Source organism: Euleptes europaea, chromosome 9 (assembly GCF_029931775.1).
Source record: "Euleptes europaea isolate rEulEur1 chromosome 9, rEulEur1.hap1, whole genome shotgun sequence".
Lineage (NCBI taxonomy): Eukaryota > Metazoa > Chordata > Lepidosauria > Squamata > Sphaerodactylidae > Euleptes > Euleptes europaea.
Genome location: NC_079320.1, coordinates 90,027,545 through 90,047,220, shown reverse-complemented (window position 1 = coordinate 90,047,220; position 19,676 = coordinate 90,027,545). Strand labels below are relative to the sequence as shown.

The 19,676-nt window shown below is 46.8% G+C and overlaps 1 protein-coding gene and 1 non-coding gene across 2 annotated transcripts in view; one reads left to right on the top strand and one right to left on the bottom strand.

Moving 5' to 3' along the window:
* Positions 1–1,456: 1,456 nt before the first annotated feature.
* The window catches only part of HTT (huntingtin), a 156,153-nt gene continuing 137,933 nt past the window's right edge, over positions 1,457–19,676 (bottom strand). Inside the window, exons 58-67 of the mRNA XM_056855166.1 lie at positions 16,140–16,270; positions 15,835–15,964; positions 14,873–15,028; positions 13,622–13,812; positions 13,256–13,370; positions 12,358–12,571; positions 8,397–8,502; positions 6,965–7,127; positions 3,981–4,141; positions 1,457–1,670 (exon numbers count right to left, since the gene is read on the bottom strand). Of these exons, the coding sequence (XP_056711144.1) occupies positions 1,457–1,670; positions 3,981–4,141; positions 6,965–7,127; positions 8,397–8,502; positions 12,358–12,571; positions 13,256–13,370; positions 13,622–13,812; positions 14,873–15,028; positions 15,835–15,964; positions 16,140–16,270 (1,581 nt within the window). The remainder of the gene's footprint in view (positions 1,671–3,980; positions 4,142–6,964; positions 7,128–8,396; positions 8,503–12,357; positions 12,572–13,255; positions 13,371–13,621; positions 13,813–14,872; positions 15,029–15,834; positions 15,965–16,139; positions 16,271–19,676) is intronic.
* Positions 9,137–9,212, top strand: TRNAD-GUC (transfer RNA aspartic acid (anticodon GUC)). Its single transcript has one exon. It is a non-coding gene; the product is annotated as a tRNA-Asp (tRNA).

Below are 19,676 nucleotides of genomic sequence, written 5' to 3'. Positions count from 1 at the left end.
CGTGTCCTCGTCCGAGTCAAATTCTCCTTCCTCTCTAGTTTCAGTGTCAGAAGCCCCCGAGAGGTAGTCATCCTGGGTTTGAGAGGCCTGGACAGTGGGCTGCGACTTTAAGGCCGCTTTAGTGCGCCATGGTGCGCTTGGGAGACCCTCCTGTTCCACTCTTGCCTGATTCTGGGGCCTGGAGGAGCGGGCTTGGGAAGGGTCAGAGCCCTGCATTAAGGGGGCCATGGAATCCCGAAAGGCTAACATCATTTGGGCTTGTCTGTCCAGGACGCCATTGAACAAATTTAACATTTCCCGCCTGGTAACCGGCGCCTCAGGCTCGTCGCAAGATACGTTACCCCCGCTGTGAGAGTCAAGGTTGACCGGAGCTCCTTCCATGGGCAGGTTCCCCGGGGCCAGGCCCGCGGTTTGCGCCCGTTCGCGCGCCTCACCAGTTTTGGCGCCATTTTGGAACGGCTCCTCCGAGCGCGCCCTTTTCGTTGCGGCTGCGCCATTGGGGCTGGGCGCCGCACAGCCGCCGCTTCTGCCGCCAGAAAACTCCTTGAGCCTCCGCCCTGTGGAGACCACGAGGGCCGGGTCTTGGTCCCCTTCGGACAGGAGGTCCGAATCCGAATCCCTCCTGCCGTCCGCCATCTTGCCCGGAGGGCGAAGCGGGGACGGGGGGGAAGGTAGAGAGAGAGAGAAGGAGGGAAGTGGAGGGAATTGGACGCGACCGCGTCCAAATTGCAGGAGGACAGTGGGAAACGGGCTATAAACCCCAGGAGAGGAGAAGGCAAAGAGAAAGGACACACAAGGAAAAGGTTGCAGGAACGCACACGGAGCTCACTGAGGACGCTGCCACCCTACACAAGGCAGGATGGAAACTGGGTTTCCCGCCCAGGGAGACAGGAAGTCGAAGAAAAGTTTTTGGTCCTGCCTCCCTGGGCACGTGATGGTAATGCCCGAGACTGCAAGATGCCCTTCCACCCAGAACTGAGAATCTAGAATTTCCCCCCCAGATACATTTTCAATATGAGTTCAAGTTGACCATCATTCCCCCCCGCCCCAAAAAAGAAAGAAAAGAGAAGGAGCATTCAGGTGTACTAATTTTACTACAAAGCTGTCTTTTGCACTTTGATTTCTGTAATAATGACATGACAACCTACAGGTCTATAACTTTTTAATCAAATTATGGTCAGATGCAATAACGGTTGGTCTAAGAACAGGAACAAGTTTAAATTCATCAGTTTAATAAATACAAATATACACATCTGTATACATCAAATGCAATCACATTTATAATTTTACATATACATTATATACACAAATGCACATAGTAGACATTTCTCTGGATAAAACTATAGTTTTGTTGGCAAGAGACATTATGAGATGAATCCAGTAACACGAAGGTATACCAAAACACTGAGGCTCCAGTGCCCAGGAATTCTTGCCAAGACTACTTAGGACTGTGGGTTCAGCACGCCGCGACCTTGTGAACATTTTGCAAACAGGTGAGCAGGCGGTGATACGGGGTCCCCGGCGTTGCTACCACCTCGAATACAGACTGGAAGGCTCTGCGGTCTAGTTCTTCGTCTATCTGATGCCTGTAAAAGTCTATGGCCACCAAGCAGAAGAGGTTGATGTCCACTTGCTCTGATTTTCCCATTCTGCTGATAATGTGTGGAAGACTAACCAGAAGGTCAAGGATGTAACACACAAACACACAACCTTCCCCTGGAAAACTTTATATATAATCCCATAAACTTTACACATACCACTCCCCAGTGAAATTGAAATTAAAAAAATAAGTTTTACTTTACATATAACCATAAAGAAACCCAATCTATTTTTTTTGTTTTTGTTTAGAAACCCAATTTAGTGGGAGAGGTTCTACTCGCTTTCAGAGAACCCAACGCTTTGGCTCTGTGTTTGACATGCTCCATAGAATCTTTGCAATGGCATCAATGTGAGCCAGTCTTCACTTTTGGGAAACAGACAGGAATGGCCTACAAATGGCCTCACCATGAGGGAGGAGCACCATTTCCCCTCCTGAGCTGCTGGAGATTCATGAAAAACATGTGCAAGAGAGTGCACAGCGGGGCAGGAGGAAAGGAACGTGTGCCTGCACAGAAGACAATGTGACAAACAACACTGACAGGTAAGGGCAACTCTTTTTTCACTGTCATGGCTTCTGTGCAGGCCCAAGGAAGTGGAAGTGTGCCCCTCAGTCAAAAAGAGAGCGTAGAGCAGCCTTCCCAACTACAGACTCTTTTCTGGCATTTGTGGCCATAGCATAGCGATGGACAAAGGTGCTGGCGGAGCGGAGGACCAAGGAGCCACTCTGCAGACATCATTGAGAGGGTCACCCCAAAGGAAAGCAGCTGAAGAAGCCTAGAACCTAGTGGAATGGGTCCAAATGGATAGTAAAGAAGAGACTCCCACTTGACCATAGCAAAGTTCAATGGTTTGGACAATCCGGCATGACAGTTGGAGCCGATGCAGAATAGCCCTTGCAGGGGCCAGAATTATAGACAAATAAACTCAGGTTTGGGAAGAAGAGCAAGCACCCCAGAAGAGAAAGATAGAATTCAACGAGATCTGAATGCACCGGGAAAGTGGGCAGATGTGAACAAGATGCAATTTAACAGGGATAAGTGCAGAGTTCTACATCTGGGTAACAAAAATGAAAACCACGAATACTGGATACACTTCTGGGTAGGAATGCGTGTGATCAAGATCTAGGGGTATGGGTGGACAGTAAGCTGAATATGAGCAGCCAGAGTGATGCAATGGCAAAAAAGGCTAATGCGATGTATCAACAGAGGCATAACAGCCACATTGCAAGATGTCATAGTTCTGCTGTCTACTGCATTGGTCAGGCCGCACCTGGAGTACTGTGCGCAATTCTGGAGGCCTCACTTCAAAAAGGATGTAGACAGAATGGAGCGGGTGCAGAGGAGGGCAACATGGATGATCAGGGGCCTGGAGACCAAGCCCTATGAGGAAAGGCTGAGAGAGTTGGGAATGTGTAGTCTGGAGAAGAGGAGGTTGAGGGGGGACATGATTGCTCTTTTTAAGTATTTGAAGGGCTGTCACTTAGAGGAGGGCAGGGAGCTGTTCCTGTTGGCTGCAGAGGATAGGACTCGCAATAAGGGGTATAAATTATGGGCGGAAAGGTACCAGCTGGACTTTAGTAGAATTTTTTTACAGTGAGAGTAGTTCAACAGTGGAATCAGCTAGCTAGGGAGGTGGTAAGCCCCCCCCCCCCCACTGGCAGTCTTTAAGCAATGGCTGGACAAAAACTCACCAGGGATGCTCGAGGCTCATCCTGCATTGAGCAGGGGGTTGGACTAGATGGCCTGTATCACCCCTTCCAACTCTGTGATTCTAGGTCATGGTGGAAGCACTGTGTTCTTTGTAAATAAAACAATAAAGCCCCTTTAACATCTAAACTGTGTCTTCTTACAAATGTTCAAAGCACCTTATAGAACATATAACAATGATAAATAGAAATAGAATCCAGAGCCTTCCCTACCCATCTAATTGCCTGGCCTTCTGTAAACTCTTGACTCTCTGCCTACCTGGATCTCCCTGGATGGCTGTGTATGGGGCCTCCTTCTGCCTTCTCAAATGCGCTAATTGGACTCCATCAGCAGACACTTCAAACATTCCCAACATAGCAGCCACAGGAACCCGAGATTTGTAGGTGGCAGAACCTCTTTCCCAGGGGGGTGGTGATGGTGGTAGGACAACAGTAAAGCACAGGAAGGCCAAGGAAGCTCCTCTTCCTTCCAACAAATCCTTCACTAAACAACTGGACTTAAGAGACAAACGCTGCAGAGATCTTGTTAGCTGCTAAACGAGGGAGGGCGGGACTGAGGAGTCTCCCTGAGGTGTCTCTGAAAGCTACCAGGAAGAGGCGCTCTCCCAAATGCAAAGACCTTCCTGCCCTATCTCTGAGAATCTACAGAAAATATACACTGTACTACAAAGGATACATAGCAGAAATCCACTGGCTGGTGGAAGCACTGACAAAAAAACAGGACAGGCTCCACATCGCCATGGCAACAGGTGTTCTCTGGGTGAAATTGGAGAGCGACAGCATCACCCAGTCACGGACCATGGATGACTGGCCAGTAGTATGCAGGGTCTGAAATACCTGCAAAAGATAAAACACTCAGTTCACATGCAACAGATTTATGCAGGTCTCAACTAGCAGCCTACGTGTGCGGCTTTGAAAATGCTGAGCTCTGAAGTTCCTTACTCAAATCTTAGCTACGCCATGGCTTCACTCCATAGCCTCCCCCTGCCCAATCTAATTGTATGGTGACTTCAATAATACTCGTCTGTCTCTGAGAGTTGCCAGAGATATTGAGATAGGAGAAGTGGTTTTAGAACTCTACAGAGGTGTCAGAAGGGCACTTTCATACATCCTGAATAATGCACTTTCAATGCACTTTGATGATCATTTGCAAGTGGATTTTGCCATTTCACACAGTAAAATCCAGCTGCAAAGTGCATTGAAAGTGCTTTATTCAGGATGTGTGAAAGCGCCCTACCACTGTTCTGATTAAGAGTTAGCTTGGGAAGCCTCTTGAAGTCCCACAAAAGAGGAAGACGCTTGAACAGTAGCTAAAGCTCAGTGCAGGTTGAGCTTCTCTGCACCAAAGAGCAAATACATCATGGGCTGACCAATGGAGTTTATGCAGATATGTCTTAATGCTTTTTCTTGAATTTGTTCTCCTTTTGGTAGGTCAAGAAGTTGGGCATGGTAGCCCCACTAGAAGCCAGGAATGACTGCGAAATCAGACTACATCAGATTCCTTGAATGCATAAGCCCCTCTTCCACATTGCTCATCAGATCAAATCTCATTTCCAATGAGCCGTCCAACTGAATTCACACTTCTAACAGATCCATTTTACCACTCCCTCACCTGTGGAGAGACCCTATGAAGAGACCCTGAGGATGTTTAAATGTCAGAGCTGTGTACTTCCAAGATGCCATGATTTAGGCATCCCAGGGTCTATGCTTGGTGGGCAATGGGGATTTTAAAAAATGTTGCTGCATGCACATTTGCACAATTAAGGCAAAACGTGTACCCAAAGAGTAACTGAGCTCCACTAACATCAAAATGGTGTGTGTGTATGATTCTCTAATAAGATATATAGTTTTAATATCACATTAGAAAATCTCACCACTGAGACTCCACAGTGGCCTATTAAAATTATATAGCAAGCATATTAGAAAAGCATCCAATTTACATTAAATGAATCCTCAGATTGTTTTTCTAGACATACCTTAACTGCAGCTAGGGACCTCAAGGAAAAAATGTCCCCGGTATTTACATTTAGGGGACACAGGGGAAACCAGGAAGTTTAAATCATGCAGTATGTTTTGATTTATACCTTGAAAAGGTTTTGAATTATAGGAGAGATGCAAGAATGTTGTCATGGGTCCACAATAATTAAAACTGGGAATCACTGCTTAACTGGGGTCTATTTAGCGCTTATGTTTTAAATGATGCTATTTGCTGATTACTTCAGCTTGGGAATGGTAATGAGAGCTTTCTATGTAAAAATCCAATGTGGCACTAGTGTTGCCATGCCTCTGCCTGGCAAACCTGGCAGTATTTGGGGGTGGGACATGTGGAGGGGGAGCATCACATAACCCAGCAATGATACTTCCTAAAGAGTGACACTATCAGAATTTCCCTGATCTCTATGGTAAAGACCATAGAGATCAGGGGAATCCCTGGAGAGTTGCTCAACATGAGTGATATTACTTCTGGGTCTCCACCTGGAAATGACATCTCTGTGTTGCGTGATGTCTCCCCCCTCCCATTTTACACCTGCCATTCCATTGAGAGAGCATGGGCGGGGGGCTGTAGAGTGTGGGCCTGCCATCAGCACCTACCTGGCAAGCCTGGTGACCATCAGGTGGTCCATGTAGAGCCCTCCTTTCTGTGGCATTGGAGGGATGGCAGCCAGTGGTTGGTGTACTGTTTGTTGGTGGGCTGAGGAGATGGGATTATGTTTGGTAGCCATTTGTTGATTGATATGATATATTGAAAAGATTATGAGTAAACTGACTAAATGTAAGCACTTGCCCCGTGACAATCCCATAAACAACATCCACAGACTAGTCGTCCAAAAGAGAGTTGATTTATTGGAGAATCCACAGGTTAACAGTAGCTAGGAATCAAGACGGCACTTATGAGAACTAAAAGCTTGGTGCTGGGTATAAATGAAAGAACACAGAACAACACAGGAAACCATGGCAACCCCCCTCCCACTGGAATAAGTTCCCACGAAGTTCAGAGTCAAAATACATAGTTAACAGTTGATCGTTGGTGAGGCTGACCTTGGGCAGCACCTGGTGAAAGCACAACATTCTCTGTCAGACTATGCCTGGCATTCTCTGTACATCGCCCACGCTAGGCCTGACACTACCATTCATTCATTCATTCATTTAATCTCAGAGTTGAAAGGGACCACAAGGGTCATCTAGTCCAATCCCTTGCCAAGGCAGGAACTACAACTATAATGTCCCTGACAAGCAGATATCTAATTGATACCTAAAAAACTCCAACAATAAAAATGCCAAACACACATCATCGGGAAGTTTCCTCAAATTTAGATGAAATCTCCGTTCCTGTAGTTTATATCCATTAGTCCGAGTCCTGCCATACTAGCTTGGATCTTGAATCGATCCAGCCTCTTTTTCCAATGTTCCCCGTACCACCACCTTTTTGTTGTGTATATAAAATGGGGCTTGGTGGATTTACTCCTATACACCTAAAGAAGTGAACTCTGACTCACAAAAGTTTATCCTGAAATAAATTGTGTTCGTTTTTTAGGAGTCACTAGACTGATTTTATTTTGCTGCTACAGTCCAATACGTCTAGCCAGCTGGATGTGCCCCCCCCCCAAAAAAAAATACAGGCAATTGTGAAAAACAGGGTTTGTTTGTTTTTAATCTTACCTTATACACCACAGTTGCCATAAATTGTGGGTATGGCTGCTGGTTAGATAAAAATTCTCCAATAACTTTATTCATTACATCTTGTGGAGGAAAAAAGTCATCAAGAAACTGAGGGAGTATCCGAGCTACTACCCTGGCTTCAAAGGGAAATCCTTTTCTGACCCTACAAACAATAAAGAAATCTGTAAAAGAATCTGTAGCCATCTGTAGTGCTTATGCTGTCAAAAATAACATTGACACATTCATTACTCATCAATTAGAATCTCCAAAGTGGCTTGCAACATTCACAAAATGCAACATTACATTAGAACATAGGGAGAGAGAGAGAGAGAGAGCAAACTGAAAAGTAGAATTTAAAATAGTGAACTAAAAAGAAAATACTCCCCCCCCCAAAAAAAATAAGTTGAAGAAAACCCAACCCTTCTCACAAATGGAGAACAGGGTGGGGGGAGGGGAGCATGTGAGCTGAACTGGGATGAGGTCTTGCCGGCCTGTCTCACTCCCTGCAGCTGTACTGATAAGAGGGGTTCAACCAGCTGGAGCAGGCATGGGACCGCCGGGGGTCTCATTCTAGGAAATGACCACATAGTAAGGGGTGGAGGGTGCTTCCTTCTTGGCTCCAGTCATGGTGAGAATCGCTCTGGCACATGGCCTTTCCTGAAAGGCATATTAAGACCATTTCTTTTTGGCTCAGATCCTTAACAGGGCTTGCTGCACACATGGAACTCTTCCTGAAAGGCATATTAAGACCATTTCTTTTTGGCTCAGATCCTTAACAGGGCTTGCTGCACACATGGAACTGAGTTTCCTAGTCAAGGTAGGATATGCTTAGATATGCTTGTTCAGAACTACTCTTAAAAACAGGACTTCTCTAGGTAAGGCTGAAGATAGGAGAATTAAGGAAGATTAAACTGACTAGACTGAGGCTGTCGTACTTTGGACACATTATGAGAAGACAAGAGTCACTGGAAAAGACAATCATGCTTGGAAAAGTTGAAGGCAGCAGGAAAAGAGGAAGACCCAACAAGAGATGGATTGACTCTATAAAGGAGGCCATGGCCCTCAATTTGCAAGATCTGAGCCTTTGTCGAGAATTAACTCATCTCTGTGGGCCAGCTGGCTGGAGAGAATGCCCCCATGGTGCAGAGAATTCACCGAGATTTTGGATCTATTTAGATCCCAGGAGCAAGACTGGATAGGAGTGCTTTCCTCATCCTTTGGATGGATGAAAGAAGGGTCCTGATCCCCACACTGCTGAGTGCCCACCCAGCAGCCTCTGTACAGCAAGGGCTTCAACTGCACGTTTCCCCATCTCTCTTTACAATTTCTATTCAATTAACAGTACTAGAAATCAAATGGAAAATAAAATGTAGCTGCCTAGCATTCTGACTAATAGTGACTACATTTCCTTTTTAAAACCATCACTTCTTACCTGTCAAAAAGAACAGAGACACGCTCCATAGCCACAATCACCGACTCACTATCTGGGGCAGCTTGACTGTGATCCGTAACTCGCCCTGGGCTGATTTTCTCTTTTCCTAAAGGCAAATAGAATCATGAAGGCCCTTTTAATCATATAGTGGAAGGAGGGGCTGAATACTCAAGGCAGAGGGCTTTTTAATGTTCTACTATCTATTACAAAAATCAAGACAATTTGCCATGTTGGTGTAAAATATGATTTGGAGGTGAGAAGGGAAATCTGGCTAAATTTCAGCAAAATCCAGTTGCGCAGTCACAACAGTTAACTGTTTCTGCACTGAAGTGCCAGCTTCCTGAGTCTAAACACCTTCAATTTTTCCTTTTGCTGGTTGAGATTTTATCTAAAACTTGAAGATATTGTAGGATCTCATCTTCACCAGTTGATTGAAATCCTGTTTATTCCTAAGGTCTTGATGTTTCAGATTCCCCATTTAACCAATCATTTAATGAAGGGCAAGTGATGAAGCCGTGCCTGTTTGGCAAAGCAGTAAGTGGAGCTTTCTACTTACAAAGAGAAATGGCTGCTGGATGCTGACTAAGCAGGGTTGGAACAGCTGAACCTGGGAAAGGATCATAGGAGTGAAATGCTGCCAGCATGGCGTTGTGGTTAAGAGTGGCAGGACTCTAATCTGGAAAACTGGGTTTGATTCCCCACTCCTCCACATGAAGTCTGCTGGGCGGCCTTGGGCTAGGGGAGAGGCTGTGGCTCAGTTCGTAGAGCATCTGCTTGTCATGCAGAAGGTCCCAGGTTCAATCCCTGGCATCTCCAGTTAAAGGGACTGGGGCAGGTAGGTAATGTGAAAGACCCCTGCCCAAGACCCTGGAGAGCCGCTGCTGGTCTGAGTAGACAATACTGACTTTGATGGGCCAGGTCTGTTTCAGTATAAGGCAGCTTCATGTGTTTAGTCACAGTTCTCTCTGAACTCTCTCAGCCCCACCACCTCACAAGGTGCCTGTTGTGGGGAGGGGAAGGGAAGGTTATGGTAAGCCGCTTTGAGACTTCTTAAAGGTAGAGCAAAGCGGGGTATAAGAACCAACTTCTTTTTCTTCTTCTTTTCCAACTGGCTCTGGGCAGTCTGACTGAGGGGACAGCATCTCCTCCAGCCCAGCAGGCTAAGCCACATGCAGAAAAACACCAAAAGCAGAGGAACACCCCTCAGCTCCCAAAACAAGCCTGGAGCTGGAGAGAAGCACCTACTACGTTGATTCGGTTTAACAGAACTCAGCTGCTAAACATGCTTACGCTGGCAGTGAATGAGGAGGGTGAAGTGAAAACTACGGAGGAATCTTGCCTAGTCTTCTGAGCGTCTAGAAGGACAGGATAAACATTAACACAGTCAAATACAATATTATTTAAGCCAAGGTACAGGCTGACTTCCAGGTGGCCTCCTTAGGAAAATATGTATTGGCAAGGTCACCCAGCGGCCTCATCCTCAGGGAACAGCCCGTGAAGTCCTGATGTTCTGCTGACCCCACAGCCTATTCAGAACCCCCATCCTGAGGCTGCAACTCCCTGAGTACCAATACTGGGAGACAACAGGGGAAAGTTCTGCCCTCTCTCCCTGCTTGTAGACCTTCTGAGGGACAGGGACAGCCCCTCTATGAAACAGGATGGATTACATCACCACTGGTCAAATCCAGCATGGCTGCTCTCATGCAGCATGAAATGTTCCCCGAAGGCAGCCCTTCTGCCAGGGAGCCATCATGGAAGCTCCCAGGCAGGACTGTCAGAAGGAAACAAATAGATCCTTGGACTGCCCACTTGCCTTTGTTGTTGTACAGGAAAGATGCGAAGGGCCTTTCGGAAACACCCCTTTACTATGCCCCTGCTTCTCCCTTGAGCAAGGAGGACTAAGACAGAAGGAAGAAGAAGAGTCGGTTTTTATAAGCCGACTTTCTCTACCACTTAAGGGAGAATCAAACCAGCTTACAATCATCTTCTCTTTCCCTCCCCTCCCCACAACAGACACCCTTTGAGGTAGGTGGGGCTGAGAGAGCTCTGAGAGAGCTGTGACTAGCCCAAGGTCACCCAGCCGGCTTCATGTGGAGGAGTAGAGAATGAAATCAGGTTCTACAGATTAAAGTCCACTGCTCTTAACTACCACACCATGCTGGGCAACACAACCTCCTCTGAAAGATGGGAAAGAAAATTAACCTTTGGGATTAAGGAGGTGTTTAAGAACTATTCTATCCCTGTAGAATATGCACAAGAACCGCCCTTTATTGATCTGACATCCAATCACATGAACACATGAAGCTGCTTTATACTGAATCAGACCCTTGCTCCATCAAAGTCAGTATTGTCTACTCAGACCAGCAGCAGCTCTCCAGGGTCTTGGGCAGAGGTCTTTCAAATCACCTACCTGCCCAGTCCCTTTAACTGGAGATGCCGAGGATTGAACCTGGGACCTTCTGCATGCCAAGCAGATGCTCTACCACTGAGCCCCAGCCCCTCCCCAACTGATGTGAACCCCACCAAGTGGAGAATTCTGAAATCAGATCTTGAAGGTGATGTAGCCAAAGGGTATATTGGAAACTTGGTCAAGGCCGACAATACCTAATCAAAATCTCATTGGGAGTCATCGAACACTGAGAAAAGGGAGCCACCCTTTGGGAAGTCCCACAAAACTCCTGTGCCTCTATGGGCCAATCTGAGGAGACAGGTGCCCCAGAAAGGCCCCCTGTCCAGTTTCTACTCTTAGGCTGCACCATCCTGGCCCTCAGTGGGGGAGGAGGTGAGGCAGGAACACAGGAAGGCCAATGGGGCACTGCTGCAGAAGGGCTTCTTCCTGAAGCTTCTGTAGGTCAGTTCCATGGAAACACAAGAAGTCACCACATGTGGCCCTTGCCCTCTTGTATCCTGTATCCCGCTTGCACAAGATATAGCACAAGGAACATTTCAGCACCACTTCCTCAGCAAGAACTGCCCCACTGGAGAGAATATTCACGCTGAGTCAGTCACACAGCATTGAGCAAAGGTGCTGCAGAACAGAACTGCCACTGAAAGATCAGGGGGAAAAGCAGGTACCCTGAAGTGAGAACAATGGGCGAAGGCTGTAGAAGGTAGTTACTACTAATTTATCAAACCAGCTCATTTGAACAAAAATAAATTAAAACAAGCCAGGACCAATTGCCCACGAGGAGGCAAACTGATAACCAGCTGCCCAGGTTCACAGCGACCTCTGGCAGCCAGGCGCAGTTGCAGCCTGGTCTTTTCCTAGACCAGCACGAAGGGAAGTGTCACGAGTGACGTTTCCTACATAGCTTCAAGCATGAATCACCTGTCATGTCAAAGCCACTGGAGTTCATATGCAAAATCTTCACCCCCTCTCATATAATCCATATATCCCCCAGTCTGGTAATAGCCTTCAGCCTACGGAAGACGGCAGCAGCTGTGGTTCATTTGCATGCGTACTTATATTTTTCTAGCATCTTTGAACTGCTTCTTTCAAAGGAGTTTTCTTTGTACCAAAGTGGTGAATAAAAAGCCTCTCCTTTTCATTTTTTTTTTTTTAAGGAAAAGAGTTTAAAATTGAGCTACAAAAGCTGGCCATGTCCTGATATCACCCCACAGGGAACACAGCTGAGAACGTGGGCTGCATTGCCTGAAGCCCCCCCAGCAGATAAGTTTGGATGGAACAAGATTTCTGAGAGGTTCTTTCAGACTTGCTGACTAAACAAATCCCAGCCCACTCACTCAGGCCCAAAGCCTCTGGGGGCGAGGTGGCAATGGGGCTAATCACAAAGCCCACGTGGTTTCTGAATTTATTCCACTGTTTAGCAAGGCATCGCCTACACGATCCCTGTTCCAGTTGAGCACACAACCGTGAGGCTATCAAAGGTATGACCCACGGCCAAAGTTCTTAGGAACTGTCCTCATGTTCAAAGCCTGCATTTGGTGACTAGACCCACACCTGTGTACATGCAAGTCAGCATTAACCCCAGCGCAGCCATGGCTCTGTGAGGGCTCTGCACATTCACGCGGTCGACACTCAGTTTCACCAGGGACTCGCTATCCGGCCGAGAGAGCTGCTCTGAAAGGAGGAGCCGCTCCAAGCCCCTCAGGATACAGTGATAAATAATGGAGGGTGTAGATTCTTCACTTCCAGACAGCATCACCCCACACATCTGAAACAGAAGAGAAATTTAAAACCCAGAGGCAGGGAGACATGCACAAGAAGGCCTGCAGAGGAAAGCCAGGTTAGAAACCATGTGCAGGATTCAGGAGCCTTAACTCCATTATCAGAGAGAGGTAACAGAAGCACAGAGAGATGACTCCAGCACTCGCTCCCAGCTTTGCCAGTCTCTCACTGCACGTTTTGGCAGAACTAGGAAGGTACAGCCTGACTCTCTGAATCTTTCTCCATCTGGAAAGAACCACAAAATGCTGCTTGCTAAAGATGTGGTTCCGTGTTCAAGAGCACTCCAAATAAGAAAGCAAAATACGAAATAAACTGTAGTGCAACAGCCAAAAGATGTAAGAAAACATGCCAGCACAAGGCCAAACTACCCCCACAAAAGCACAGGCGAAACCAGCCTCCAGGCAGCAGTGAAATCCAACTTCTTATGTATTCAGAAAAGCTTGTTGCCGGGTAAACGGAGTTACCGGGATTCTCCCCTTGGCTTTTAAACATCTGTGAAATTCAGACCATTCAATGCCCAGTATCAGGGGCAGAGGGGGCACTATTATTGGGCAGTGGCCAATTCTTTGGGTCTGTCTTATGTCTGTCTCAATTGTGCTCATTTATCAAGCCCATTGCACTTCTCACGGCCAAGGTACACTCATAGTACACTCATAGCACACACAAATACCTGAATAATTCCAGAAGAGAATTCAGGCCCGACGTCAAGTGGGTAATTTTCTATTAAATAGAATGCCACGGCACACATTACTAAGACATGTTGCTGGTTGTGGACATTCACACAGCTGCAAGAACAGGCAGAAAACAAAGATCATCATCAACATGCTGAAATCCAGACTTCCGCTAAAAATGTGCTATAATTCTGCCATGGATTGAATTCTTTAGATCTTTTTTATTAGGGTTTTAGGGAGCTGATTGGAAGGAACATCTCTGTCTGCAGATTTCAGAGTTTCACTGTTGTTGAGCCCTTGCGCTAAAATGTGAATTCAAGCAGCATCAGGGTACCACTACAAAACATGAGCAGGCAAACACTTACTGGGCTATGCCTTTCAGATTGGAAAGCAGATAGTCTGTGATAATTGGAATGAGCTGTTTGGCTGTTTCATCAAGGAGGTCACACTCCAGGATGTAAAGAATGCCATGCAGGGCTCCGATCCGGCTCGGCATGTGAGTGCTACGCATTGTGGATTCCAGCAAGCGGCTCACGGGCTCGGCTACAGCTTTATCCTGGCAGAAGCAAAACAAAACAAAATTGGAACTTATGGAGAATCAGTAAGCAAGCTGTTGATATTTTCCAGCTACAAGTTATGATTAAACAGGGCAAAGTCAGGAAGACAGACATGTTTATTATTTATTTGCATTTAAGATCAGCTGTTTTTTCCCCTTGAACACTTGCTAATTCCTGGTGTGGTGTGGCCAGTCAGAACTCCTTTTGTACTAGGGGGTTGAATGTGGCTTAAATGCGTGGTGTGTGCTGTCCCTTATTTCTGCCACCCCACCTGGCACTAAAGTCATGGTAAATACTGCAGTTAAGTTTAGGAATCCGGAAATCTGCAAAGGATTTCTCTTCTATCAGTCCCACGACTGGCAAGACAGAGACAGCAGGAACCAGGGATGATTCTGCAAGATTTTATGTCAACCCCCACCCCAATTCCTTGTGTGTTTTGAAGGAAAGTAGAGAATGAAAAGGGGGGGTGCCTGTTCCTGGGCTCTTGCACTTGAGCTCGCTATTTCTGTACATCGTCCTGGAGAAGGCTGCACCCTCCTTCTTCTCAAGGAAAGGAATTCTTGCTCGGGAAGGGAAAAAGCAAGGAAGGTTGACGAGCAGCAGAGACCAAACTTTTTGGGGACCAGACCTGGATTCAGAATAGCGTTGCCAACACCTAGATTGGAAATTCCCAGAGATTTCTGGGAGGAGCCAAGGGAGGGCAGGATTTGGGAGGGGGCTCAGCGGGAATGTGATGCCATACAGTCCACCCTCTAAAGCTGCCATTTTCTCCAGGGGAACTTGGGAGATCTCTGTGGTGTGAAGATCACTTGTACGTCTGGGAGAACTCCGGGTCCCACCTGGAAGTTGGCAACCCTAAATCAGAGGGTTCTGGCCTAGATGAAGAATGGGTGAGGCTTTTCTTTCTTTTTCTTTTTTGCATGGGACTTCGATATTATAAGCTCTCCCCAGTGTGAATTTTAGTTAGCCCCCAACTGCAGCTTGAATCGGTCGAGGCAGCAGCTGGGCCACCCTCCGACCACCACTCTCACTCCCAGAACTTAATTTTTAAAAAATTACCATTCCAAGAACAGCAGCTGCTTTACACGTCGCTGGGACCAAATATTGAAGCAGAATCTCATCTTCTGTGGGATGCGTCTTCCGCAGCTCTGTCAATGTTGTGTACATCATCTCAAACTGATTCCGTTCTGTAAATAAGTCAGATACTGCCAAAAGCTGCAAGTACAAAACATTATGTTTTAAAAAAGGAGCTTGCAATTAGTCACTTTCACGAAGCAGACACAGATGTCATGGCAAGCTGTGATTAAGCCCACCGTCGGCACAAACACAGCTTGTGGAATCTGACTGTTTCATGATGCTAGAAAAAAGATTTTCAAAAAGGAAAGAATGCAACCTATTACATACCAACAGACTGGTATACCCTGTTTCACCAGCACAGTTTCTGGTAACCTGCCTCCCCTTTATCTCTCTCTCTCTCTCGTTGCCATTGTATTGTAACCAATATCATAGCCCAGTACAGAGAATACCATACAGACCCTGGTGGCACCCAGAGATGCAGGAAATACAGTGTTAGAATTAGCCCCCCCCCCATCAGCAAATGCACTGGAAAATGGGTGGGTCTGCGGCAGCAGGGGAGGGGAAATAGTCACAGTACACTAAACCACACTGCTCAGAATAGACATGGAGGAGCTTTCTCTGCAGTGGGCCCTGGCCTGGCCCGTGCCACTCGCAACAGGCATCTTCTCTAGAGAAGAACAGAAGGCCAGGTGCCCAGGTGTGTCTGCCAGCTGAATGGGACAACTCAATGAACACAGTCTACAAGGGCTCCCATGACTCAAAATACCTTAACAATATTTTTAACGAAAGGCTATTACCGTTTTAGCAGACACCATGGTAAACAAACGGCACTTCTAATGCAAGTAGCAGTGTTCCTGGGCTTGAAATCCAAAAGTTTTCCTCACTCCCAAGTATTTTAAAAGACTCATCCACGAATGTATGACACTGAAAACATTAACACTTACAGATCGAACAACTTCACTGATCAGGATAACTGGAGTCCTCTTGCTGGGGCTTGAGGGCAGGATCCACTGACTGTACAGCTCCAGCAAGAACTGGGAACAAGAATGTATGTCCACACCCGCCCGGTGCTTCCTGTCACCAGAGAGAAGGAAGGTGAAGATGCTCCAGGAGTACAGCTGCAGCTCTTAAATAAGGCAAATGAGTCTGCTGGCTGATGGTTACAGCAGAGGATTTTTTCCAGAACTCGATACCAAGAATCACCAACATTTGAAAGTTATCAAATTGGCAAGCAAAAAGTTCCACAAACCTGGAATTGATGGGAGAGGACGGAGGCGAAGAAGAAGCAGGTATCTCGCTCTCATCATCTTCATCTTCATCCCACTCTTCTTCCCGCAATGGAGTAATGTTATTTCCTAGCCACACGGAGTGGATAGAGACCTTAAACGACAAAATGTAAGCCAAGACATTTAGTTATAAACTTATATATATTTAAGCAATATTTAAAAAACCCAACTTTCAAATTTTGTTTTGATTTTTATTCTCTTTGCATGTGTACTACAACTGTTGTACAAGACACACATCTATCCCTTCCAGTTGGCCCTTCGATCAGGTGTACCTCAGCTGTACATCTGATTTCCTAACATATCACTCACCAAACATGATATGAGGACCATCTGAAAATACCTCCGACTTTCCCCCACTCGTGGCAGGAGAGCTGGTTTTTATTTTAGAGAAAAGGTCAGGCTTATTTTCCCCAGTTTGGTAAGAACATCCTGTTGGATACTATTAGCTTAGCTTTGGAAGGCCCTGAAAACAAAGGGAACAGAACTTCATAAAGAGAGCTCTGTGGTAGTGCAAAATAGGCAGCTGTTTGCAAATCACAGGGAAAAGATGTCTGGCGATTAGACAGTTTGCAGGCAATCCAAGGCAAAAAGATGAAAACTATTTTTCAAAGATTCGCTTCTGCATGCAGAAACAGCCTCCCACATACGGAGCAGATATTTTTCTCATCTTGTGTGAGGAAAATCAAGCAATGTTCAGAGGTTGTTTTGCACACTGGAGCACATCAACAGCAGCTTTCTTGCAGTAGTATTGGACACTAGCCAGAAAGCACTTTAGTGTGTGTGGAAGAAGAAGAAGAACAGAGCTATGGTGGTATCATGGGTAGAATGATCTGGTTTCAAATTCTCACTCTGTCTGCTTGGTGATCTTGGGCCAGAAACGCCCTCTCAGGGTTACTATGAGGTAAACTCTGGAAGTCAAGACTGTCACCCGGAGATCCTTAGAGGGGGGACAGGATGCAAAGAGAGAAAGAATAGGATGGCTCTCAATGGGACAGGATATTGCCATCGGGTAGTTGTCCTGGATTTCATGAATACTGGCAGGCTGTGACATTACGCATGGTTCTGAAAAGCTTCCAGCACTTATTTCCTATTAGTGGCCACCCATAAAACAGCCAGCCCAGCGATCAACACAGCAGAAGTTATGTGATACAGCTGTGTGGTATACTTAATGAATTACTCGGAGAGATCATAAAATTCTAACGTGGCTCTTAGCTGTGAGGTGTTTGCGAGCTATTTCATGGATAAAATTTTGTCGCTCCCCCATGACCAATATTGATACAGTGTGTGAACTGGAGGCCCCTTGGCCATCTTCTGGCCCGATATTGGACTAATTCGGTCAACTCTCCCAGGCTGATGTAGACAGGATCCTGACTGCTGTGAATGCCACCACATAGCCCCTAGACCCAAGCTCCTCCTGGCTGGTCAAGGCTATGGACTTTGAAAGAGGCAGTGGTGCATCCGCTCTTCAAAAGACCTAGCGATCTGGCCAACTACCGCCCAGTGTCCAACTTATCTTTCCTGGGCAACGTAGTTGAGAGACTGGCGGCAGAACAGCTTCAGGCTTTCTTGGAGGACACATCGGCCTTGGACCCATTTTACTCTGGTTTCTGCCCTCGTCGTGGGATAGAGACGGCACAGGTCGCCCTCACAGACGATCTCCAGTGGTACCTGGATTGAGGCAGGTTGGCACTGCTGATTTTATTAGAACTTACAGCAGCATTCGACTCGGTCGATTACAATCTGTTAGACCACTGCCTTGCTGACATTGGAATTTGGGGGACAGCCCTTCAGTGGCTGCGCTGCTTTCTCCGTGGTCAGGGACAGAGGGTAGCACTTGGGGAGAAGGTATCACCACGATACCCCTTGGTCTGTGGGGTCCCTCAGGGAGCAATCCTCTCCCCCATGTTATTTAATATCAATATGCGCCCCCTCGCCCAGCTAGTGTGGAGTTTCGGGCTGGGTTGCCATCAGTATGCTGATGAAACCAAGCTACATCTGTTGATGGAGGGCCAACCGGACACTGCCCCGGGACACACTTGCCAGGTGTTTGGATGCCGTGACAAAATGATTGAAAGAGAGCCAACTGAAACTGAATCCATTGAAGTTGGAGGTCCTGTGGCTGGGCCGGAGATGGTGCAGCAGCTCCTGGCTCTTGATGGGGTACAATTAACATCTGCACCTTCTGTCAAGAGTCTGGGTGTGATCCTGGATGCCTCCTTATCAATGGAGACAAAGGTCACAACTGTAGCCAAGGTGGCTTTTTTCTACCTCCGCCAGGCTAGGCAGCTGGTGCCATGCCATGCCTGCCTCGTCCTGACTTAGCCACAGTGATCCATGCAATGGTCACCTCCAGGCTAGACTACTATAACTCATTCTTCGCAGGGCTACCCATGAGACTGCTCTGGAAGCTCCAGCTGGTCCAAAACACGGCAGCAAGGGTTCTTATGGGGAGCCCACTTAGAGCACATATTCAACCAGTGCTCCGTGAGCTGCACTGGCTCCAGGTGGATCAGGTTCAAGGTGTTGGTATTAACCTTTAAAGCGCTAAACCGACTGGGACCATTGTATCTGCAGGACTGCCTCTCCCGGTATGCCCCCACCCCCAAAGAGTGTTATGCTCAGTGAATATCTGGCTGTCCTCAACCAGGGCCAGGGCTTTTCCGGCCCTGGCCTGGTGGAACTCTCTGTCTAGCAAGACCCGGCCCCTGCGGGATTTGGTACAGCTCTGCAGGGCCTCTAAGACTAAGATGTTCTGCCAGGCCTATAGTTTAGGGCAGTAACGGGTTCTATCGTATGGTTGAAGACAGCAATGGTTTCAATTCCATGGCCTCCCTCCTCCACCCTGGTTATATTAAATCTACTGAATTAATTGGGGGTCCTGATTCCCTTTCCTCTGGACTGACTGCTGACCACTGTGCCCACGAAATGGGAATCGTTGGATTTTAGAACTGATTTCAGAATTAAGGAAGGGTTTTAAGCGTTAAATTATCTCTAATGTATCTTATAATGTATAATGAGTTTTTATGATGTAACCAGGTCTGAGCCTGGCATTGGCCGGGACAGAGTAGGATATAAATCCAGGAATAAATAAATAGATAAAGAGAACATAAAATTCTCATTCCCTGCAGAATATGAGTCGTAGTGTAATACTGCCAGGCAAAGTTATTCTGATATCAGTGTTGCTCGCTGAAAGTTATGACAATTTTCCCTGCTGCCTTCCAGCTCTTGGTACAGCCACAAGGTGGGTAAAAATTCTCCAACATACGAGTTCTACATGTACTTGCTTTGGGGCCTCCCTGTTACAAGGCTGAGACAATACAAAGGGACAGGAATTTTGCCTGGCCTTGGAAGGCTCAAGCATTGCCCCAGTGCATCATTCTTCCCAGGGCTGGGCTCTCTCCTGCCCTGAAGAAGGCGGGCTGAGCATCTGGGGAGATGCTCCTTCCACCTCAGAAGATCCCGAAGAATTGTGCTGACTCTGCATGGCAATGAAATAAAGT